The sequence below is a fragment of the Sinocyclocheilus rhinocerous genome, unplaced genomic scaffold (genome assembly GCF_001515625.1).
Source record: "Sinocyclocheilus rhinocerous isolate Xijiao unplaced genomic scaffold, SAMN03320098_v1.1 scaffold273, whole genome shotgun sequence".
Classification (NCBI taxonomy): domain Eukaryota; kingdom Metazoa; phylum Chordata; class Actinopteri; order Cypriniformes; family Cyprinidae; genus Sinocyclocheilus; species Sinocyclocheilus rhinocerous.
In genome coordinates this window covers 135,167-160,401 of record NW_015656360.1, presented here as the reverse complement: position 1 = coordinate 160,401, position 25,235 = coordinate 135,167, and the positions used below count along the sequence as shown (strand labels likewise).

At 40.0% G+C, this 25,235-nt stretch overlaps 1 protein-coding gene across 1 annotated transcript; it reads right to left on the bottom strand.

Moving 5' to 3' along the window:
* Window positions 1-462: 462 nt before the first annotated feature.
* On the bottom strand, window positions 463-23,873 carry LOC107719974 (trinucleotide repeat-containing gene 6A protein-like). Its single transcript, XM_016527531.1, has 21 exons — window positions 23,606-23,873; window positions 21,796-21,843; window positions 15,414-17,960; window positions 13,891-14,085; window positions 13,560-13,723; window positions 13,340-13,417; window positions 13,159-13,210; window positions 12,917-13,044; window positions 11,719-11,871; window positions 11,494-11,625; window positions 10,662-10,799; window positions 10,498-10,569; window positions 9,969-10,407; window positions 9,338-9,475; window positions 8,766-8,927; window positions 8,481-8,621; window positions 7,511-7,618; window positions 7,214-7,423; window positions 7,040-7,107; window positions 6,450-6,589; window positions 463-4,953 (listed from the first exon to the last, which is right to left on the bottom strand). The coding sequence occupies exons 2-21, from the start codon at window positions 21,839-21,841 to the stop codon at window positions 4,599-4,601; spliced, it is 5,466 nt and encodes a 1,821-aa protein (XP_016383017.1). The 5' UTR covers window positions 21,842-21,843; window positions 23,606-23,873; the 3' UTR covers window positions 463-4,598.
* Between the last annotated feature and the right edge of the window lie 1,362 nt (window positions 23,874-25,235).

The following is a 25,235-nucleotide window of genomic DNA, read 5'->3' as shown; positions in this document are numbered from 1 at the left end:
GATTCACTATAGAATAATTTAGACTGAGTTGTGTACCAGTTTGTCTAGCTATTTTTATAGCATGATTAAAAATATACAAATAAAAAAACATTTCCAGGCCTGGAAAAAAAATGCAAAAACAAATGCAAAAGCACTCAAACCTATGTGAGAAGTTTTTTTGGGGAAATTCATTTGGTGCTGCTAGTGGCACAGAAATTACACTGCAGCTTTAAAGGTGTATTAGGTCTTTTAATATTTAACTGGCCTTAGATTATATAATGGCACCAGCATGTGGTATCTCACAAAAGTTTGACATTATGAAAATACCATATTTGCAAGAATATGTCACCCATGATTTATTCTGCAGTGACCAATAATAGCAGGATTACTGAGCTACAGCAATTTCAGGAAGATTGTTGATGCACAAAGTGTTTTCCCAATTGCACTTGTAGTGAAAGTATATTAAAGACAAAAAACATTGCACACCATATCACTGTTAGGCTTTATTGCGGGTTGTACCCAAGTTATACAGCTTTGTATTCCGATATCAAGATCAGGACTTTACAAACGGTTATTATCAGTCTACAAGTACAGCCAACAAAAGACCTAAAAACTACTCTATTATCTCAACTACCTCGTTACATATGCACTTAAGGGTACTAAAATTGAAAACCAAGCAACAAAGAAGAAAAAAAACTAAAAGAAAAACAGCATTACAGGAAACATTGATCACTACACATTTGAATATCTACCATGTATTACTAGACTAAACCTTGTGTCAATTGTTACCAATACAAATAAGGATTGTCCTTCAAAAAGTGCAGTTCCCCAAGTTAAAATTCTAAGATGACCCCAGGAAGACGCTGAAAAGAACTTCCTGCTCATTTAAGTTATCTTATTGATGTTTTATTTCTATTCATTTTCAAACAGTCTACCAAAGCAGTGTGCATATAGGTTACATGTGAGCAAACTATTTTCTTGACAGACCACTAGCAGAAATGTTGGAGTTGAGAATTTGCTATTCCACAGCCCGTTCTGTGAGGAGCGCTGTGAAAAAGGAAATGTTAATGCAACCCTCCATTTGCTACAACTGGCCAATTTTTCGTGACAAAAAGTGAAAGAAAATTTCAATCATGGCACATTACAGGAATCGTATTTTTAAATCCGACCACTACCGCGGTCAGGATTTCATTAAGCAAAGACCGAGACATGGAAGCCTCACCCTACACTGCATAGACTCTCTTAGAATTTCCCCATGGTGGAAGTTTCGATTTAAACTCTCGTTCATCCATTTTCTTGTGCTGGTTTTACTAAAGCTTTTCGGGTTTATAATGACATGACAGCAATACTCACAGTTTAAGTCAATTGCCTTAGCACATTGTTCAACAGTAGGAACCATTTAAAAGACATGGGTATATTTGCTCACAGGATCAATCAGAAAAGAAATGACATTTTCAGTACAAAAGTAGAATGTCAGGCCAAGTCACTTTTTCATTTCCTCTACGTTCAACCTGGCTATAAAAATGGGGATTGTACATTGCTCATGAATATCCTCAAAACATCCATTATGCAAGTGACATTTGAAGCATATACATTGTCCAGCTTTTACAAAAGAACAAATCCCTTTCCTCCCTCAACTTGATAATTTGGCATGACAGTGAACTATCAAAATGTCTCAGCATGACAGTTCTGACTAACACCAAACAGCTGCACAGACATAAAACTAAATTAAGAGGAAAAGAGGGGAGGAGGAAAAAATGAAAGCAAAATAAACAATTAAAAGTGGAAGCAAACTGGGTGCCAATGGCGTTTCCCTATGCTTTCGAAAGTAAAAAGCCACAAAGTATAGGGAAACTAGCACGTTTGCCAAGACAGCAGGGAAGAACCCATTCAGAACCATTGGTAAAGCACTTCCAGAAAGGACTAACGCTACTCCGGACGCATTCGAACATGTAACTAAAGCACAAAAGATTGAGCGATCCACATCGAGGGAGTAAATAAAGTCACGGCAAAACGATCGGCGATACCTGCAGTTATACGCTCCCAAACAAGAGGAGAATACTTGGGCTCCTGATGCGCAGGAATGGAGTGGACCACTCAAGCTCGCAGGCACAAACGCACGCTTTAAGAGTCTAGCCAATGTACACGAAGAATAAAAAGACAAACAAAAGGCAAAGTCCTCTGTCCATGCCGTCCAGTCTCCAAAAGCTACACTCTGCCTCCAGAACACAAATACAGTACAAGCTTTTCTAGTTCATTGTATACACCAAGTGCAATTCCAAAAACTCCTTTTCGGCTTTCGTTATGTAGTTTCTCTCCAATGTTCCACTTAAAATTTGTCAAACAAACAAAATGAGATAAGCCAGGTCTGGAATTAAGTAAACAAATCCTTTGATTGAAGTATATTTGGTAAAGCAGTCACTTAAAATGGTTCAACACTGGCACGCAACCATAAAGTGAGGGTAATACTCGGGGTTTTGTACGACGAGTCATTAAATATGGATAAGTTAACACACCACACAAGTTCTACTCAAAACAAAAGGGAGAAAAAACAACAGCTTAAACAAATATTAAGGTCCATGGCTTAGCCTAATGCTGACATCTTTCTCTCCCTCCCGCTCTTGAAGCGTCTCATAAATTGTGCACCTAAAATATAGTACAATAAAAGGTAAATAGTCTGTAAATCTATGCACATCATTTAAACTACCAGCAATAGATTACATTCACCTCTAATCCAGCCTTCCTTGGCCACAAGTACAGAGGCAAGCCATTTTCAATGACAAACCAGCTTTGAGGAAGGGGGAAAAAAGGGGAGGGGAAGGGGGAGAACAAAATAATTTTAAATTTTTTTTAAAATAAAATGGTAATGAGCAGCCAAAACATTGATTTATTAATATTGTAAGGAACTTCAGATTAACACAACCAAACTGTACACATTACAATCATTTTCTATTTGTAAACAGTTAAAAGCCACTTGACTTGTTGCATCTTCGGACACAATTTGAATCAAGGCAATGAAATGTGGATGACTTTTGCACTGTTAAAATAATCAAACAAGATTTTCTTTAACACCAGCTCTGGCGATGAGGGAAAAAAAAAATATATATATAGATGTATATATCAAACGATGTATATGCAAATTACTGAAACATATAAAACATTACTTCAGACAAAGAAAAAGCGATTCTGTAGGCCGAGTCATTGGCTACAGTATGCATAGTTACAGATTTCTGCTTTTTCTTATGACATTTGACAGTTACTTTGACAGTCACAAAGTGAAAAACATTGAGCCACTCAGTGGGAAAAAGGGAAGAAGGACTAGATAGTGATTCAGCAAACCATATTCACTCATTAATAAAAAGACAGCATATTCGAAAAGCAGTAAGTAGAATGTCTCCAGCTTAAAGCAGTTATTTGGCAGAGAAAAACTTACAGAGCTATAAGTAGTTTCAGTGCTAAAAGTTGGATTTTCCTACAAGGAGTTTCTAGGGGGGAAAACTGTCTATATTTCCTGAGAACCATGCTGGTTATTTAGCAGACAAGAGGAATAGATAAAATAACCAATGACATGGCCAAACACTGATCAGTATTCCCAGAGATAAAAAGCTTCGTCTTCATCCTCAAGATTTTTTTAAAGTTTTTTATTTTTTTGTATTTTTTATTTTATAATTTTTGTAAGATTTTTTTTTTAATTCTTTATGCAGTTTTTTTTTATTTTTTTTCCATTTAAAATAAAAGGAAGAATGACCATACTTTCCCCCTCAAAAAGTTTTGTAAACAAGAGGGCACAATGTGATGCCTCCAAAACAAAATTGAAAGCCTATTTTGAAAGTGCTGTTCCCCCTGGCTTGCAGGTCGGGTTTGCAAGTCACAGCTGTGGCTACAGTTTTTTAGACTGCAGAGCTAAATTCTTTAGTTTAAAAAAAAAAAAAAAATGGTGCAATACTTATTTCTGTAATATCATCAAATAATCCTAAATCAGCATCTATATCTTGATCTCGAACTCCACAATACCACAATAAGGTAGGCGTACATCAAGGCATAGTAGAGCGCACACTTTAAAGAACATCCTTGAGTAAACAACTACACTGGAACTGTCGGCTCCCTCCATATTGCAGATTATACTGAGAAAAACCACATTCAGTGCAAAGTTAAAAAAGCTCAAACTCCAACATTGTCAGCAAACAAAATGCAAATAATAAAAACAAAACAAAAAAAGAATTGGAATTCAAATAAACATGATGAATAAACAGATGAGCTCGACTGAAGCTTTTTTTCTGTATGAAGAGCACTACCTGGAAGTGTAAATGCATCCTTTCACATTATAGAATTGGCCTGCATAATTCAAGTATTCAAACTGATATGTTTTGGGCTAAAACAAAGTGGACATACGTGCAGAAAAAAAATGTAACTAGTTTCCACAGGGTGACCCCGCATTGTTTTTTTTCTTTTTGTAAGTGAAGAAAGTCTAACTAGTGCCATTTGATTTTTTTTCATATATAATATATATATGGTCATATGATTATGATTAACTATTTCCACATTGAGGTCACGGGTTTGAATGTTAGTTGTTGTTTTTTTTGTTTTGTTTGTTTTTAAGTCAGAAGGTGAAAGATGCACTACATGGACTCCCCACCTCCCGTCAGGTGGTCAACAGGAAGGAAGGAGCTGATGGGGGAGGGGCTGTTGATTCTCCCCCCGTCACCACCACTGGGGCTGCCCCACAGGCTCGTGGAGTAATTGGGAACGCCCCAGAGAGACGAGCCGTGCAGGTCTCCGCTGCCGTTCCAGTGATTTGGATCAGTGCGGTTTGGGAAGGGGTGGGAACCCTCGATGGATCCGATCCGGTTCTGAGAAGAGCCCAACGTCTGCCAGCTGGGAGAGGCAGTCATTGACTGACCTTGTGCAAAGAAACGATTAATTTCCTCTTCACTAGCAAACTCTGCAAGAATAGTAGTGTTCCCTAATACACACCTGAGGAGGAAGAGGAAGAGCAGAACCTTAATCAGTATGGTGCCTCAATCTCATTCTCATTTTTGTGAACTTCAGCATGGAGTTCTGGAAATCTGAAAATGGCTTTGCACATTATTTCAGGATTGGATTGAAAGAGAAAGCAGGCTGATAAACCATTCATTTTAACAGATTTTTGTAATGAAAAAAAAAGCACTGTGTATGCGAAACTGTGTATCATTCAAATTAAAAGGAGGACCTTCAAATATTGCTGTGGACAACAGTCAAAAAGGTTGAGAACCACTGAATTGCATACATGGATTTCTTAATGGAAGAAAAATATTGCTTTCAGATGCACTGACAAGTAATTAAATTTGATATAGGATTTTAAACCTCAAAATAGTACTCACGCACCACAAGAGTGTAACATGAACTTGCAGTCTTAATGCCTCGTGCACACCGGACGATAATCTTGCGCACTTATCGCCAGCGTTTTTCGACGCGTCTTGTGTGTTCATAACGAAGCGATTTTCGCTGGCAATGAGCTGAGTGAATGTGATGAAAAACAGAAATACCCAAATACACATCGAATCCTATTTGATCTGCAGTTCCTCTCCATAACTCCCTCTAATCGAGATTTTTGTAGTCGCTGTCGCATTTGTCGTAAAGCCCTTTGTGTTCAGACACCAATGAGACCAGCAGCTCTACATTCATCTTTCCTCGATGCATCTTCTTCGTCTACTTACTTCCAGGCACGTGAACAAAAGCGCCAATCTCATTGGTCGGCCAGTTTTTAACGCGGCGCATCAAACCAAAAAAACGAGCCCGAGGCGTTTTTAAAAAAAATGCCGCTTTTACACCTGCCGTTTTGTGCATCGGTGTGCACACTCACATTGGCACCCTTTGTTTAGTCACGAGTGTGCACAAGCCTTAAAGCTGTACATTTTCTGAAATGTCTAATTCTTAAAATTAAAACCATTCAATACTTTTGATAAATCTAGTTATTTCAGGCAGAAGTGATCCAGTTATGTCTTGACCACTAAAATCCTCTTACACCGCTTAGGGTGCTGTGTGTACATTAATGAGGAAAAAAAATTAACTTAAATGATTTTAGCAAATGGCTGCAATATAACAAAGAGTGAAAAATTTAAGGGGGTCTGAATACTTTCCGTACCCACTGTATATATATATATACATATACAAATGGATATATATCACAGGGCTAGGAGTGCAATGAATCGCCTGTGATTTTGAACGCGATTTTGTGTAGCTTGTTAGTGAACTACGGCTCTGTGTAGTAAATGCCGCTCCATCTGAAAGCACGTGCTGGAGATTTACTACTAATCACAGGAGCGCCTTTACTGACGAGATGTGCATGAAAATCGCATTAGATTTTTTGCACAGTCCTAATATCAAGATATCTATATTTTTTACCCAGCCCTAGTAATTATTAGCTTTCATTGTAAAATTTCTGTTCTTTACCCACATTGGAAAAAAAAGAAAAGAAAAGATGGACTTACATGTGCAGTGACTTCTGGGCTTTTGCCGCCTCCTCCTTAGAGCTGTAGCAGACGACAGCGTTGCCATGGGGAAGGTTCAGATGGAATGTGATCAGTGGACCGTGCTGCATGCACAGAGTTCGCAAGGTGGAGCCATCAATCTGTAAAACATAGGCATTACTTGTTACCCAAGAAATGATTCTGCTGTAGCTTTATATTTAAAACAACATCTAGGTTTCTACATGGAGCATTTCCTTTAATAAACCATTAATTACAAAATAGTTACTGAGAGTTGGCCATTGAGAATTGTTAACTCGATCATGGTGAAATTTAATTTACATGAGCAGGGGGACTACATTTATATCAAAATGGTTATTAAAATGCAACCCATTGCCCAATATATAGCTTACAGACTAAGAGAAAGGAAAGTATTTGTGTGCCTGATACTTTACATTAAGCCCAACAGATTTGTTTTTCTTTCAAACTTATAAATGAAAAAAATGTAATTAATGCAAAATGTTTTCTGCTAAAAATGCTGCAAAAATCAGGCAGTGTGAATGCTATGACCTGCTAAAATGAGTCAGTGTATTCTAAATCATTATATGTCTTACCTGAGGTGTGAGGTTTTTGAGAACAAGCCAATTAGTTCTCCCTGAGCTGCTGTCACCCCAGCTGGAACCTGTGGACAATGATCATTTCAAGTGTCTCTCATTTCTTTAAATTCTACATCATTTACACTATTAATAGAGTTTATGTAGGCGAAAGGGAATATAACTGTGACTAACCAGAGTTGAATCTGGATTCAGAGCTACCCCAGCCTGCCAGTCTCAGAGAGCTGTTGTCCCAAGATGAGGGCTGTTTCTGGCCAGTCAGGCCAGGTGGGGGGCGGGACGGAGCAGAGATACCTTTCGAGGGGAGAGGAACCTTCCATAGCTCGTGAGCCAAAGAGGTGTTGGTGACTGTGCCAGGAGACCATTTGGAGTCACTGTTTCTGGCTACAGGGAAGAAAAAAAAGGTCAAGTCAAAGGAGCATATGAGGGTCACAGGCCTGCATGGCTATGCCTAAACAACTGCCCACCAACCTGAAGTGCTTTGTGCTGTACTGCTGAGGGAACTATTGTGGTTGGAGGCACGAATGGATGTCCAGGCACTATTTGAAGGCAGCGTGGTGTTAAGTGATGAGGATAGCCCTGGAAGAACAAAATAAATAAATTCATTGACGAAAACACTAATACATACAAATCAGCAAATTACACTAAAGTTTAAACATTTGGGGTCAGTAAGGTTTTTTGTAAAGTTTTTGAAAGAAGTCACTTTTTAAAATGATAAAATGATTTTTCAATCGCAGAGGCTGCGATTACACGGTCACGTGACACGCAAGAGTAAAGAGGGGTGTTCGACTTGAAGATCAGATGTGATTTGTTACTGACTTTCATGTTAATGTTTACACCAGGCTTATTTAAACATAATTATTAGGTTGGAAGGTCAACAAATCAGTCAATGAACTGTGATTGTAGTTGTTAAATAGAAATGACATTCATATCAATTCATGCATCACCTAATTTCATCGTAACATATAGGCCTGGCCTACAGAAAAGAACATTTATGTTTAATCTATATAATATTGTGTTGGTCATACTATACAATGATTTATAGCTTGTCTTTGTTGAATAATACAGAACATAAAGAGCTTTAAAAAAATAATTGCATATTAAATCGCAATCGCAATATTGGTAAAAAAAAATCGCAATTTGATTATTTTCCAAAATCGTTCAGCCCTAATAGTAATAAAACATTTTTTTATCAATATTGAAAACAGCTGCTTAATATTTTTGTGGAAACAGCAATACATTTTTACAGGACTCTTTGATGAATACACAGTTCAAAAGAACTGCATTTATTTATTTGTTTTTTAAGTGTAAACGCCATTTCATTTTGATCAATTTAATGCATCCTTGCTGAATAAAATAATTTCACTCAAAAAAATCTTACTGACCCCAAACTTTTGAACGGCAGTATATACTGATATAGCTGGTTTAACAGATTGCTTACCATTGTTCCTGTCCCTGAGGTGATCAACATCCCGGACTGTATTAATGGAGAGATTATTAATCACACTGCCAGGAGTGACAAATGGGTCAGTTTCAGGATCAATGTTCGGATATCCTTTCCAGGGCTCACCAGGACGGAACTCTGCCAAACAAACATGACACAGTGAGCTCATTTGTGCTACAATGGTACAGCACCATGCTTGACCATCTGAGCGTCTCTGTAATATTTTGTTTCAATGCAAGATTTGATTGGAACAAGTAAAGCAGAAAGCAAATGGGTCCGAACCTGGTGGCCAGTTGACATTGGTGGAACCATGAGGTGATTTGGCACGGCTGGGCCAGCCATCTCCCACAGAGCCTGGAGGACTGATGGGAGCGTTACCGGCATTGATGAAGTCATATGGACCAAAGGGCGAGTCTTCAAGTCTCAGGCCAGATGTTATAGCACCTATAGTAAAAAAACATCCATCAGATTTTTCTCACTTTCAAAACGGCCTATGAAAAACATTTTTTGTTGAGATAAGTTCAGGGCTTCAAAATTATGACAAAAAACCTTATTGGTGATTATTTTCCTTGATGTTGCATTTATTATTAAATAGAATTAATTTTTTTTGTGTAGGTCAACTGCATGGCATTCTTTATTTACACATCCAAAACTCAATTAATTTACTGCTGTTTTATACATCAGATAATCAATGCTGTCTAAACACTCAACTTCACACTCTTAACAGAAAAAAAAAAAAATTTAAATCACAATGTCAATTGATTACAGCTGTCATATTTTTTTTTAATATTAACTGTGCAGCCCTAAAACTGATTATGAAAAAAAAGAAAAGAATATAAAATAGAGAAACCCACCAGATTTGCTGGGGTTTTGATCAAGTGGCGAGTTAACGGAAATGTCCATGGCAGTCCACTTCTTCAGACGGGACTGTGGCTCCTTAAAACCAACACTACCAATGTCGAGGTTGCTTACATTCAAGTTTGAGTTCAAACCTAGAGGAATACAACAAAAAAAAAAAATTTTTAAAACCAAGAAAATACACATTCTGCCAGAAAATGAGGTTAACAACATGTTTAGTATCCAGGAATTAACATAAGCAGCAGGTTTAATAAAAAGATCATTTCAACAATTCATTCAATTTTTAATTAGAGTGCACTCAGTATTTTTTCCCTCATTGAAGACTTGATAAAGAGTACTTTTAAATCATTTATTTTGGAGACAGCGTCACAAGTCAACACTTTAGCTTTTGCGTGACAATGTTCATGTGACTATGGCAGTCGCAACAAAGCAACAAACAAAAAATTACAGAGTGCACAATTAGGGTTGGGCTGATAGATGATGCCATCGTCCATCGCCGATGGCTGATAGACATCACGATGTTGAGCCGGCATCGCAATCCCCACACCCCCAAATTTTTTTTCCTTTAAATACAAAATGCAAGAGGAAATTTTACTGGGGACAACAAAATAGATAGACTGTATTCACCTCTTGCTGGCAGAGAGCTGCTGTCAGGACAGAAGTTCTTTCCTAGCCGAGGGTTGATGGGAGAGCCTGGCACCATGTGGCCATTGCTCAGAGGTGGGGCTAGGAGGCTATGACTTTGACTAATGCCAGCTGGCTGATAGCCTGACATGTCAGAGGCAAACATCGTGTTGGGCTTGGCAGCTTGGTGCAACAAAGAGTCAGTCTGGCCTACATTAAGATGGGGAGGACACCCACCTAAAGGGAAATTATTGAACGAGCTCAGGGAACTTTGTTCTTTCTGCAGGTCGGAGGCATTGGGGGTCATGAAGTTCTCCATATAGGACTTGAGGCTGGGCTGGTGCAGCGAGGGTGGCTGAGGGGAAGTCTGCTGCTTCATCAGGGAGGGATCGAGATGGCGGGGAGGCTGGATCATCTGCTGAGACAGACCCAGACCACGACCCTACACGTCATCACAAATGGAAAATGTCACGTCAAACGAGCCAAGACAGAAGGAAACGGAACACATAAATGGGTCTAAGAGATCACAAACCTGTTCCTGTTGCTGGCGGCTGTTAACAGGCATGGCCCTCTGGCTTTGCGCTTTTTGCTGCAAAAGGAGACGCTGGGACGGGGGAAAAAAGTGTAAGTTTTAAGTATGACAGGGAACGGGTTAACTTATCACTTCTAGGCTGGTACTAGCAACAAGATCAATACCTGTAACTGATTAATCTGAGAAAGCTGAGACAGTTGGTTGAGCTGGGACAGCTGGTTCAGCATAGCCACCTGCTGTGGGCCAAACAGAGGGTTCAGACCACCATTATTGGGAGAGTACTTCAACAGGGGTGGCGGGACCTGGGAAAAGAGAATGTACACATTTGTTATGAACCTTATGAAAAATATATAAAAATGATCAATTAATCAAAATAAAGATGTGCATGGCTTACATATCTGGTCTACAAATTTAAATGCATCCTGTCTATGGCAGCTAAATTGAGAACATTTATTTTAATTAATATATACACTAATTTATTATTATATACATATTTTATTTAATATTTAAATAATTACATTTAATAATTTATATATATTTTTAGAGGATAAATAGTGGAGCCTCAACAGTGGAACCCTCAATACTTTTAAGTAGGGCTGCACAATTATTCTAAATTAAACAAAATGTGTGATATGGTTGCGATTTAATGAAAAATATATGAATTGAATTCAGTGTAAAGTGCAGCACTGTGTTTTTACATGTGGGAAGCTCATGGTCCGGTGTTTTCAGCATTTCAGAGAAACTCAGTTTGCAATACTACTACTACTACTACTAACAATAATGTATATAATAATGAAATTTTAGAATAGTACCATTTCTTTTTTAAGAACACCTTCAAATCGTGCAGCCTTACTTTTAAGGGTAAATTTTTATTCATTTCCAGGCCTGGAGTTACACTTTGGAAATTCCCTGATATTTCCAGGGCCACGGGAACCCTGTACACCACACATCATCATCTTAGAGTAAGCTGGGATTTAAAAACCCAAATGGCATTACCTGAGAGGGAAGTATTGGAGGAGGCACTTGGTTGCGTAGACTGGGCTGAGCAGAGTTCAGAGGTTGTGCTGGAGGCTGCTGGGCATTCCGGCCTTGTGCTGCTGCATTACCGACACCGTACATGTTTACATTCTGTGAAAAAGCATAACACACATGTGAATGAGCATCCAGCAACCCAGTGCATTCACAGCTTCAGCACACAAGGAGCAGCATGCACTAACTCACCTGCCTAACAGATGCAGAGTTTGGATGGTGAGGCAAGCTGCACTGGTTTGGCAGTGAACTATTTGTAGGGGGAAAGCTGACCTTCTGCATGGAAGTGATTTGTGAGTTTTGGGATTCCTCTGCTACAGAGCTATCATTTACAAGCAGTGAAAGCTGAAGCACAATCACAGGCCAAGCAGAGTGAGGTGCAGGACGCAGAGCACAACAGCAGTGAGGAATTGGACAAAGACCAGAAGGAACATCAGGCCACCAGAGAAAGACACATCAACAGCCACAGAAAAAGAGAGAGAAAGGGCTATGTTAGCATCCTCTTTGGCATGTTTTAGGAACTGGAGAGCTTTCTTCAATTTTAATTAGTTAGGGAGGCAATGGCAAAAATTGGGATAAGAAGAAAGTCTACGACTACTGAAAGAGCTGATTTAAATACCCCATGAAATCGATTGTAGCATTTCCTAATAAAACAGGAAGTTTGGGCTGGGACAAATCAAATGTCTTGTCCCTTTTCCCCCGCCAAACAGCCAAGAGCCTTTTGTCACATCACAGCCATAAACCATGATTTGCTGAATATTTTGGATATGCTTATGAGCACAAAAGTCATCATCGATATTTCTGGCCTGTTTTTCTGGAAGACTGCAAATTTCATGTGTATATAAGGTATTACTTAACTTTTAGAAGCATATAATCTTAGATCTAACAGACATGATCTTATACAGTAGTTCTCAACTGGGGGCCGGTGCCCAGTAGGGGCCTCAGCAAATTTTCAAGGGTGCCCTCAGGAGGACTGAAAATGTTTTTAAAAGAAGACAAAACAAGTTTAAAAATAAGCTAAAACAATTTAATTCACCCTCTTAATAACCGTACTTTTTTATTTGAAGATCTTAACTTCAGGAATACTGAAATTTTATTTTAATTAGAACTATTAGGTTATTTACTAATTGTAATCCATGGACACTCCTAGTTTCTGTAAATTAGAAAATGTGTTCTGAAAACCATAATAATCATAGCGGATTTACCAGAGGAAACCTATTCATTATGGACAAAGGGGGAGAGTAAAAAAAAGTTAAGATTCACTGGTCTTGAAGCCATAAACCTTCAATTTTTATCATGGGGTTTTCAAGTTGCATTCTCGTCCCATAGAGGGTGCCAAAGTACCAGGAGTATAAGTGGAGAAAATGAAGGACGGTAAGAAATAACTGACCTTATCCATATAGGGATTACGGTCTATAGGAGAGTCTTTGTGGATCTGGTGGCGTGAAGCAGTATTTTTCCCATACTCTCCGATATTAAAAACGTGCTTGTCAACATCAATGCGCTTGTCTGTCATTCCTGCCGAAGATGAGAAGAATTTATAGATTTTACAAAAACATGCTAATACTCATGGACTACTACAAACATCACTCAGCAATATCAGCACTGGAGGAGCATGTAAATGTGACCTACCTCCAGACATATCCATCTTATTGCTCTTCAGGGAATCTTCAGCGGAATCCCTCTGTAAAATGACAAAGAAGAATCAACATGCTATCTACTAACTTTCTGCTTCATAAAGGATTTGGGGACACATAATATTTAGTATAAACAGGTTTCACAGAAAAGTATAGCAATCAGACTTGATCCTTACAGGGTACATGTTGTTGAGCTGTTTCACAAGCGGATTCATCCATGGAGTATCATCTTGCTTATTGAGTCCTTTGTTAAGCTAATGGAAAGAAGGGTAAAAAAATAAATAAGCAAGCAAAATGTACACACATAATTTTGTCCTCGCAATTAGATTAAACAGTAAATTCAGTGAATGATTCTTTAAGCAGCCCTGCAAGCCTAAATGAGGTCTTAATTATTACCTTTGGAGGCACCTTCTTGTAGGGCCAGTTTCCATGTTGGTTCATTTCCTGTGATAGATTGTTGTTCCACATACCCATCTCTAATTCCTTTTCCTCCTCCCAGTTGGAGTGCCCTGTCATGGACATCTCCTCTCCTCCCCAGTTATCTTGCATAGGTTTGGATCCTAAAAAGCCAAAATAAAACAATCAAATTAAAAATGGAGAGGAAAAAAAAATTCAATCACTGAACATTATTTCCCTGATATTTACATTGGCAAAAACAAGAAGAAATGAAGTCAAAGAAAGAAAAAATCAAAGAAAGTTCTTTGCCCCAATTGGAGATGGGACGCACCAGACTTGTGCTGTGACTGCTGTCCTATAGCAGCGTTGCCCCAGCTACTGCCTCCTGAGTCTTTCCAGCTGGAACCTGTATTAACAGGCTTTTCCCAAGCAGATGTGCCATTGTCCACAGTGACAGGTGGAGCAGCATGCTCACCCCAGGTAGAGGACTCCATTTTTTGTGGCCCACCATATGGCTCTCCCCACCCTGTGATCACAAAGCAAAAATAAACAAATAAATAAATACTAATGATCGAAGAGCAGTATACAAATGTTATATTGTTCTGCACATAATGTAGTGAAGGCAACAAAAGAGAAAACTGCACAATTAAAAGAAGGTATGACTATTTTGTAAACAAACCTAAATCTGTCAGAGCAAACAAGAATCAAAGTGTAATGCATAAGCTACATGGAAAATAACTATGCAACAACTAATTTGAATCTAAACAAAATATTTAACATACTTGACAACCTTACGTCATTTAAAAACTGAAATCTATTTAACAAAGACAATGCAATTAATATTTACAAACAAACTTTCCAATGGCCCAAATCCGAACCTTGCATAAACATGCTTATGTAAGCTTTGTTTACTCTGAAGTCCTTCTAATGGATCAGCTTACATTTAACCACTGAGGCCTGACATGTCAGAGGCAAACATCGTGTTGGGCTTGGCAGCTTGGTGCAACAAAGAGTCAGTCTGGCCTACATTAAGATGGGGAGGGCACCCACCTAAAGGGAAATTACTGAACAAGGAACTTTGTTCTTTCTGCAGGTCAGAGGCATTGGGGGGCATGAAGTTCTCCATACAGGACTTGAGGCTGGGCTGGTGCAGCGAAGGTGGCTGAGGGGAAGTCTGCTGCTTCATCAGAGAGGGATCGAGATGGCGGGAAGGCTGGATCATCTGCTGGGATGGACCCAGACCACGACCCTACACATTATCACAAATGGAAAATGTCAAGTCAAATGAGCCAAGAAAGGAGGAACTGGCACACATAAATGTGTCTAAGAGATCACAAACCTGTTCCTGTTGCTGGCGGCTGTTAACAGGCATTTTTGCACTTTCACCATCCAGCATATGCCCTGAATACTTCCTTCAAAAATAGCCCTGTTCATGTGTGCCCTGCTGCTCAAGTTGCTGCCATATGACTGCACCATCGGTCAGAATGTAATCCAAGCCTATTTTTCCCTGAGCACAGCTTATCCACAGCCAATTCTAAATCAAGTAGGAATATTATTTGAACATACACCTTTACATTTTCTGTTTAGCAAATAATTAAAAATAACAGAAAAGGCTGCACTTCTACAATGTATATGCATTCCTCTGCACTGCATAAACGCATTTATATATAGACATGCACACACAAACACTTGCTCGTAAGTTCACAGCTTGTCAGTGCTGGGAAGTATTAGAGGAAAGGGGTGGGAGGAAAAAGCGCATCCAGAGAAATTCCAAAGGGGTGACTTCATGACTAAAGCTAAATATAATGGGTGAGTAATAATTGCCAAGGCACTGCCAAAAAGGAAGACACCCACCTGAGCTGCAGTTCTTTTCCTTTGGAGCCATAGAGCTTTGGGCCTGTGGGGGCTGAGAAACAGCCATGCCATCCTGTTCTGCAGCAGTGTCCTTGTTCCACATATTTACGTTGCTGAACTTATACTTGTTGGGATCTCCCCATGCTGAAGTACCATCATCAATCTCCATTCTACGCCTGATGGATTCAGGTGATGGATCTTCCCATCCAGTGGATTCTTCTTTTTTGGAGGCAGCAGGCACTGGGCCTCCCAGCCATCCTGTAGGCTTGTTCTGACCAGGGGCTCCAGTCTGAGAGGTGTTCCCACTCCTGAACATTCCCATGCTGGAATCTTGGGACTTGCCCCACTCTGAAGAGTTGTTCGGTTTTGAATCGTCAACCCAGGTGGGGTTGGAGTGGCTTGGTTTGATTGGCTCGCCCCAGGTTTGGTTTTGATTGTTGGTCTTGGGTGGCTCTCCCCATCCTGTGGTTGGACCACTCTGGTCAGGAGTGTTGGTGCCTCTGCTGCCTCCCCAGGTGTTGCTTGTCCCACACCGCCCAGGCTCACTCCAGCCTGATCCAGAGCGGTCGCCGTCACTGTCCCAGCCACCTGAACCAGACTTCTGGGGCTCCCCCCAATGGTTTCCCTTTGGGCCTTCTCCGCCCCATCCCTGCTTTGCCTTTGGCGCATTATTCCAAGAGGACTTCTCATCCTTGCCGCCATTCCATGAGGAACCACCCTTGCTCATTGTAACAGAAGGGGCATCCTCCCACCCACTTTGCCTAACTGGGCCTTTGGTTTCTCCCCAGCCAGTTGAAGGTTTTGATTCAGACCACCCAGATACTGAAGAATCGCTACTTTTGTTGGTGCTGGGTCCATCTCCCCAACCACCTGAGTTAGATGCCTGAGGAGGAGCACTACCCCAGCCTGTCTGTCCATTTCCTGTCTTTTTATCTGAGCTCGAAACATCCCATGCAGTGTTCTGACGGACTGGAGTTTGTCCCCACCCTGTGTTGGACAGCACACTGGGGTCCACGTCAATTGTAGAGAGAGCTGCATTGATCATGCCCTGCTGATTACCCCTCCTTCGGTTGCCACCACATTGCCCATCCCTCTCACTGTGACCTCCCGAGCTCTCTCCACTTCCTTCACTGCCTGTAGACTTGTTCCATGTGCTACCTTGTGATGCTTGACCAGAGCTCCCTATACCAAGAGCATCATCCTCCAAGGACTTCCATCCATTTGTTCCCTTCCTGCTTCCATTCGTGCTATCATTGGAATGCTGACTGTTGCTGGGCAAAGTGTTCCACTCCCCATTTGAGACCTTAGTGCCAGTGTTTGAAGAGGATGAGGAAGATGAAGATGAGGAGGAGGAGGCACTCCCCCAGGGGCGAGGGATCCCAGCTGGGCCCACACCATTACCTGCTCCCCAAGACATACTTTGTGAGGTAGCGGGTGCGGAGTCCCAACCTCCTCCACGACCGCCCATCCCGTTATTATTATTCTTTAAAGAAGCAGCACTCACAGAGGAGCTGTTGGCTCCAGACTGCATTAGAGTTGCATTCACAGTGTCGCCCACAGCTTGTCCTTTAGGGACGGGACATTTGTCTCCAGAGTAATTAGTGCTGGGTGAAACGCCCCATGCTGTACCATAAGACCCGCTGTTAATTCCCTCACTGTTGCCATGTTGAGAAATGGAAGTGCCATTAGAGACTGGAGAAATAGGGAGCTGAGGGGAGCCCCCTGTACTCATAGGCCAAGCCCTGTGCCCTGGGGGCTGTTCATTCATCTGCATTGAACCTGTAGAGTTTGGTAAACTAGAGGTCATCGTGTTAGTAGTGTTATTTGGTCCATTAAATTCAGTGTTAAGGTTTTGAGGCTGCCCACTTGGAACCTTGTTTGTACCATTGACTTCAGCTTCAGACATATTTTCCTGCAGGCATCCCCAGGACATCTTAGAGTTGATACTCTGCATGCTGGGTGTTTGACCTATGGTGCTTTGTTGAGTGTTGGTGCCACCATTTCCATTCCCCACAGGCCCATGGGGGTTGGACCCAGTGTTCTGAAGAACGGGCCAGGCACCATGGTTGGCATTTGGGTTCAAAGTGCTTGGATTTATACCTACATTGGTTGAGGAACCTTGGGTACCCCATGCATTTATTTTGCCATGGCTGCTTTCTGCCAGCTTGGTGCTGGGGCCCTCACCGGAGCCTTGACATGTGCTTAGCATCGAGCCATTGGATACACCCCAAGGGCCCTTAACACTCCCATTACCCACATTATTGCTGCCATTTGCAACCATGAAATGAGAACCTTGTCTATTGCCATTGTTGTCGCCACCAGTGCTCCCAGACGCCATCATACTAAGATTTTTTTCTGACCCAGAGCTGGAGGCAGAGTCAGCATCCATACATTCTGAGGCTAACTCTGGGTCACTACCAGTGATGGAGGGCCAGAGTTCCTTATCTACAATAACTTTTCCCCAGTTGCTGTTCGAGTCGCTGCAAGGTGAGCTAGAGCTCCATGGTGAATTTTCATACTGAGGCTCCAGACCAGCATGTTCCAAACCTGTAAAAGCAAAAAGGTCAAATCAGTTCAGATAGCAAACATTGAAAAAAAAAAAATAATAAAATAAAACATCTGTAAACACGGTCTGTTTTTATTTTTTGGTAAATAAGAGTGTAGTGACTGGTCCACACCAGCGGACGATATAGTCTGTTTATTCCAAGCGCACACTCGTCTGTCGCTTTAAACTCTCAAGCTCCTTATAGCAGGATTGATTCTGATTGGCTGTCAATTTTTTTATTGTTCATCAGCTGGAAAAATCATTCTGAAAGTGATTCCAACGATATAATTTCTCTGTGCCTTTTTCGTTATAGCTGTGGTGTGGACTCTGCTATTCTTTAATATTGAGAACGATTTTTAGAACTATATCTTTATCGTTATCTTCCTTGGTGTGAACAGGCCTTAGGACTAAAACATATAATAAAGCAAACTTGCATATAAAAGGAAAATATAAATACATTCCATTATAACGTCCTGATTTAGTTCCACTAAATATCCTTGTACTTTAAAATGATCAACTGTAATACACACAGTGCAAATAAAACCCAACCTAAAACCCAAGCCAAATGTTGTACATGAATAATATGCTGAAAATAGTAACATTTGGTAGACTTTGTTTAGAATTTATAGCAACTTGCCCATTTATGGATTACGCAACAATGGCTAACCGCCCATAGGCCCTGTCTCTGTCCTGCTGAGAGGTGTCTCACTCAAGCCAGACTGAAACAGTAGTAGATCTGCCACCATTTTGTAGCAGCAGCATGATCATGCTGCATGCCAGGATAGAAGAGAAGGGAAAGCCAGACGACTGCTAACAGCAACACCAAGTGTGAAGTGTCTCTGCAAGTTCACTGATTTTACGTAGATGTGGCAAGTGTGGTGGCACTAAACTCTAACAATAATGCAACTGCTGTGTTCCTTGGAATAAATTTTCTGCTCTTGCTTTCATATTTTTCTGCAAGATGGCTGCCAAGCTTCCTTGAGCACTGTTCTCTTGCCAAGTCTTCCTGGCTGTGTTACCAAGAGATATGGGAAGACAAAGAAACAGACAGTCTCACTGCTGGTCTCAAGTAAACGGTTTAAGAGTGACTCAATAAAATGGGAGATTCTGCTGAAGGTCACTGAGGTAAAGGAAAATTACAGTGACAATACATTTCGATCTAGTATTTCATCTCCCAAGGGGAGAGAAAAAGAGCTGTCAACCAAGAAGAGACATGCAGACTCCGAGTTAAAGGGATAGAACAATGGAAATTCTGTCACCATGTCATTCCAAAATTAATTTGCTTTCATCTGTTGAACACAAAAGATATTATGTCCATATAATGCAGGTCAATGGTGTCCAAAACAACCTTGAAAATGGATAAAAAAAAAAAAAAATGCTTATACTTTAAATGACAAAGTATTTTTCACAAATAAACATTTAATAAAAATTAGGGATGCACCGATGTATCGGCTGCCGATATTTATCTGCCGATTTTTCCTCAATTTAAAACCATCGGCATATCGGCTATATAAGGAATAAGTGTAGCGGACCTCATCTGAATGATGACCAAAACTTTACTGATGTTTTATTAAGTTTATTGCGTCCTTTTTCACTCCAAAAAAATCACCATAAGAGCTAAACAAAACACAGCACGAGAAGTGCACATTAAACTCTTTCTTTCAGCTGCATTATCATCAACATACAGCGAATCACACAAAACACTTATTACAACTAACAGTAAACAAATATATACAGATCTCATGCCTTTTCGGGGGGTGCTTAATAAACTGACAAACTTTAAATCCGTGCTTTCATTACCCATATAACGTTAGCTCCGACGTAGACTAGAAAACCCGTCAAAATAAGAGTCCCGCCTTAGTAAAGTAGACCTCATACATATTTAAACTAGGGATATGCCGGTATCAAATTTTCATGTTGCGATTAGTTGCTAATTCTTTTATCACGGTATATGGTATTATCACGATATTGAAATTTAGTTTTAAAAAATGCTGTCATAATACAGTATAACAGGTTTAATAACATTTTTCTTATAACAAAAATCTGGGAAGTTTGTGTGCATTGGGAATCACATTTTTTCAAATAAAGCCAAGGCAACACTCATTTTACATACAGCACACAGTGAAAATGACATCAATATGACATTGTGCAAAAGCATGAAGCGCAGCATAATTTGAAATCACGAGTTTAAAGTTTGTCGATCGCGCGTCTCAGTGAAGCTGAACTCTCCTCCTGTCCACATTCAATTCGCACGGACCGACCGTCATGCAGAGTATACGCGATCGTGCAGGATACAAATGCACACTTCATAAGATCTCACAGCTAGATTCGACTAAGTTAGCAAGGTTTTTGAAATTAGATGTTCATTAGTCATTCAAAGATTTGTTTAAATGATATAAATGCGTATTTGCTGAATGCTGACGGCAAACGAGAAAGTATTATAATGTTTGCCTTTCTATTACTAACAATATAAAAGCAATCGTTATAATACTATTTTGTATACATTTTAATTCCTTTGTTTAACAGTTCTATCTGATTATTAGACAGACTTCTGTCCGTGGACAGAACTGTTAATGATGACAGCGAACAAGAGGGAGAATGTGAGCACTGTGTTTTCACTCGCTGCCGTTCTCAGCGCCGTCAAAATAAAAGTCCCGCCACTAACGCATCGGCCAAACAGAAAAATTTACCGGCCGATGCCGATATTTGAAAAATGCCAAATATCGGCCTATATATCATCGACCACTACCTTGGACACCACTGACTCTCTCTGTATGAAAAAAAACACAGATGTTTTATATTTTGTCTTCATGTTCCACTGAAGAAAGTCAGTCATACAGGTTTAGAACGATGAGTGTCTGTAAATGATGACAGACCTTTCATAATTGGATGAACTATCCCTATAAGGAGACTTGTACTGTGTTATGGGCAAAGTGAATAATCTCTGACTTGCATTGTAAAAACTAATTCAGAAAAGTGAGAACTTTGTACTAGTTGGCAGCACTACTGGTCTGGCTTTACATAACACAGGAAAAACACAGATTTGGGAGGGAGAAAAAAAAATGGGCAAGTCAGTCTACCTATGCCAAGACATTATGATCATTTTCTTGTAAGACATTGTAGAGCAACTGGTCAAATTTAGACAAATCAAAATTACTTATTGACACCATTAAGCATACACCACAGAGATACTGACAACAACTTGCAATCTGCCTAAATACGAACAGCTAAACAGGTCTTTAGGTGACTTTTGGACTTATCACGCACAATAAACAAAAACGGTAAACAACAGCACATGGTAAGGAAAAAGAAAAGGTGAGTCACCTGTTTGGTTAGGGGAGTGGCTGACGGAATCCCGAATGGGAGCCATGCCTACAAAACAAAGACCAACACCATGAGGAAAACCAGCTACATGAAGCCAAAAAAATAGGTCTCAACACCAATCAAACAGCCCCACACTAAGCCCATGCAGCAAACATCTTTGCTTATTTCAACATCTATGACCAAAGAATTTAAATTCAACACAAAATGAAAACAGTAGAATTTAAACAAAGATTAAGATTTTTCATTAGAAGACATGCTACTTTTTACATAAGTGACTCCATTAACTTGTCTTTACTGAACTGGCAACCACTGGCAAAAATAATAACTTCATTAAATTACTTTAGAATTTTATACTAAAAGGTGCCTGGGAACATAAATGATTAATTTTAAAGCTTTGAAAAGGTTCTCATTTTGGAAATACATGGGAGAACTGACAATGCTTACAATCAGAAAATGATATTGGTGAATTTATTGACCTGACTACAAAAAAAAAAAAAATGTTAGGTGAGTCACCTGTTTGGTTAGGGGAGTGGCTGACGGAATCCCGAATGGGAGCCATGCCTACAAAACAAAGACCAACACCATGAGGAAAACCAGCTACATGAAGCCAAAAAAATAGGTCTCAACACCAATCAAACAGCCCCACACTAAGCCCATGCAGCAAACATCTTTGCTTATTTCAACATCTATGACCAAAGAATTTAAATTCAACACAAAATGAAAACAGTAGAATTTAAACAAAGATTAAGATTTTTCATTAGAAGACATGCTACTTTTTACATAAGTGACTCCATTAACTTGTCTTTACTGAACTGGCAACCACTGGCAAAAATAATAACTTCATTAAATTACTTTAGAATTTTATACTAAAAGGTGCCTGGGAACATAAATGATTAATTTTAAAGCTTTGAAAAGGTTCTCATTTTGGAAATACATGGGAGAACTGACAATGCTTACAATCAGAAAATGATATTGGTGAAATTTATTGACCTGACTACAAAAAAAAAAAAATTTTCAACAAGATACATTCTGCTTTTTAGTTCGAAAAAAACAACAAAAGAACAGTACTCTATGAATACACATACATATCTGCTTGGGGTGCTCCGATCAGGATTTTTGAGGCCGATCACAGACAGCAGTATCTGCCGATGCCGATACCGATCTTTTTAAAGCCTTCTATTTATCATTTATAACTATTTATAGTGATACTCCAATCAGGATTTTTAGACATTTATTCAGGGCCTGAATTTCATTTTTGAAAATGGGGGAAATTCCCCTCTTAGGTTGCTTTCTGTGATCGGTGATCGGCCTCAAAAATCCTGATCGGAGCACCCCTAGTGTTGACTGTGAAACGCAGTAGACTTTAATAATATGCATTTATGGTGTAATTACTACATTTTCGTGTCAATCCATGTTCATATTTACTGCAAACAATGCGCTGTCACTTTAATGCAGCGCAGCAATAGACTCGGTGTGGAAACGATCTCTGCACTGCTGAGGTGCAGACGCACCGCTCCTGAATGCACTGCCGGGCCACAGCTGTGTGCAGTGAACGCTTTAATCTTTTAACATGAGCGCGGAAAAAAATACGCACCACGTATGCACTGCAAACGGAATAATGTGAACTTGGCATTATGTGTGTGCGCTGCGAGTGTGCATGAGCGCACGGTCTCCAGGAGAGCGCGCGAGCGCTGAATGATTAAACGCTGGCAAGAATTAAAAAGTAATGCAATTTATAAACTTTAGTGATGATGTGACACTGCCTCGATTGTGCAAGTGACAATTCCTGTGTCAACTGTGCAGCTCGCTTATAGACAGACGCGATGTGTGGTGATTTGAAGCCATTATCGTATTTTGAGAGAGAAAGAGAGAGAGCGCACGCGAGTGGTGACTCACTCACTCTGTTTGTGAAATTACGTCTCAAACGAGGTTTTCAAATTACTTAAGTTATTTAATGAAGAAATATGAAGGCGAGTACCTCACCTTCAGCATTATAATTATTTCACCCGCGCCGGACAGAGACTGAGACGGTGCCTCTGCATGTCATGCCAAAACTCTCACGGCAGCGTCATCAGCTTGAGATCGGTTTTTGGAGATCGGCCTTTTTAGAGACCGCCGATCAAACATCCCAACAGGATTATTGCCCGATAGTGATCGGTAGCCGATCAATCAGAACACCCCTAATATCTGCCCTTGTATATTTAAGATGTTTTTACAGCCTGGAACAACTCTGCCTATCAGCAGCTTTAAACATACATATCATGGATCTCAGAACACCTGGCTGGTCCATTACCTACAAGGTCATTTTGAAGAGCACTGGTACCTGAGAGGTGGCTTTGGGCGCAGTGTAGGACAGACCTCTCAGTCGTAAGCTCCCCTGGCTGGCTAGAGTTGAGCTGCACTTGAGTTCCCAGGGTGGCAGCAAGGAACGTGAGGGAATGCCCACGCTTCAACAGCTGTTTCTGTTTGTGCTGACAGAGACGTGGCGGAACTTCACAGAGCGGGTACCGAGGCAGGGCTTGGGGCTGGCCGCTGGCTGGGGCCCTCTTGGCATTGCTGATGGCGCAGGTTACAGTGGAGGTGCTGCTGTTCTAATTGGCAGACTGAGGCTGGCTGAAACTGGACTTGATATGTTCTGGCACTGAAATCAAAATAAAAACAGGTATTTAAAACTATGCCAAAAGTGTGATTTTCATTCTGCACAATTTAAAGTTAATCTACAAACATCTTTTTTAATATAATGTTGCCTAAACAAAACATCTCAAGGAAGCATATTCACTGATATCACATATTTTTCCCCATTGACCTAATTTTAAACACTGTAAAGGCCAATAATTTAAATAAGATAGGACTGTGATTAAGTTGTCTACTTGGTTTGCTTATAGAACATAAAGAGCTATTCCAATCATATTCATGGCTACCATGTTAAATCCACGGTACATTAATGAGGCACTCCTCTACATTGTGTCCAAAATTTGCCTCTATTCAACCAAACTCAAACCTTTCCATAATGTTGCTAACATAGTATAGACCTGTGACTACCATCACACAAATAGTGCAGTTGTTGTTACAGTTCAGCAGTTTATTAATACAATCATGCACAATTATCAGAAACTGCATAAGATAGTAGGTTGTAAAATGTGGTGAAAAAACTCAAGTCTTAATCTCAAGAGAGTCATAGTCCATGTTAGGGTTGTGCCGATAGACGATAGTATCGTGTATCGACGATAGTCAGAGATATCGACGATAGCAGATGTCTTTGTCGATAGTCAAGACGATATTAGGCTCATTCTCCTATTAATGTATTAAATAATAATAATAATTATTATTATTATTAGGCGGCCCATTATAATTCGGCTATTATTATCAAATTGCCCCGCTTTTTCATTCAGCACTGTATTGCACACACATGCGCGCAAATGAGGAGCCTGTAGCCGGTGAAGGAGTCTCCAACCACAAACACAGACACATATCGTCTGCTGATATAAGGTATTTCGTTGCACTTTAACAAGTAATCTGAACGGCCTATATACAGGGCTCTAGACTGCGACCAATTTTTGACAATGTGCGAGTTAAAATTTGACATGGTCACGGCCGCGGCACATTGTAGCAGGAGTCAAATTTCACTGATCACGTGAAGAGAGGCGCGAGCGCGAAGGTGCGCAACTGAGGATTTTGTTTACAAACTGAAGTAAAAGACCACTTCTTAAACCAGAGAAGGTGAACATGTTGGTATTCTTGTGGAAAAAAACATGCAAGTCCTGTCAGCGACAGCCAGTTTAGTTTTACTTTTCTTTTTGTTTTTGTTTTGAAAAGCTTGTTATGTTTGCTGTTTACCTCGCGTTAGGCTATGGAAGCTTTCCTTATTTATTTTATTATTAATATTATTATTTATTTGATTCCTCAGTGTTAAACATTCTGTAATTTATTAGTCGGTATATACAGCATGTGAT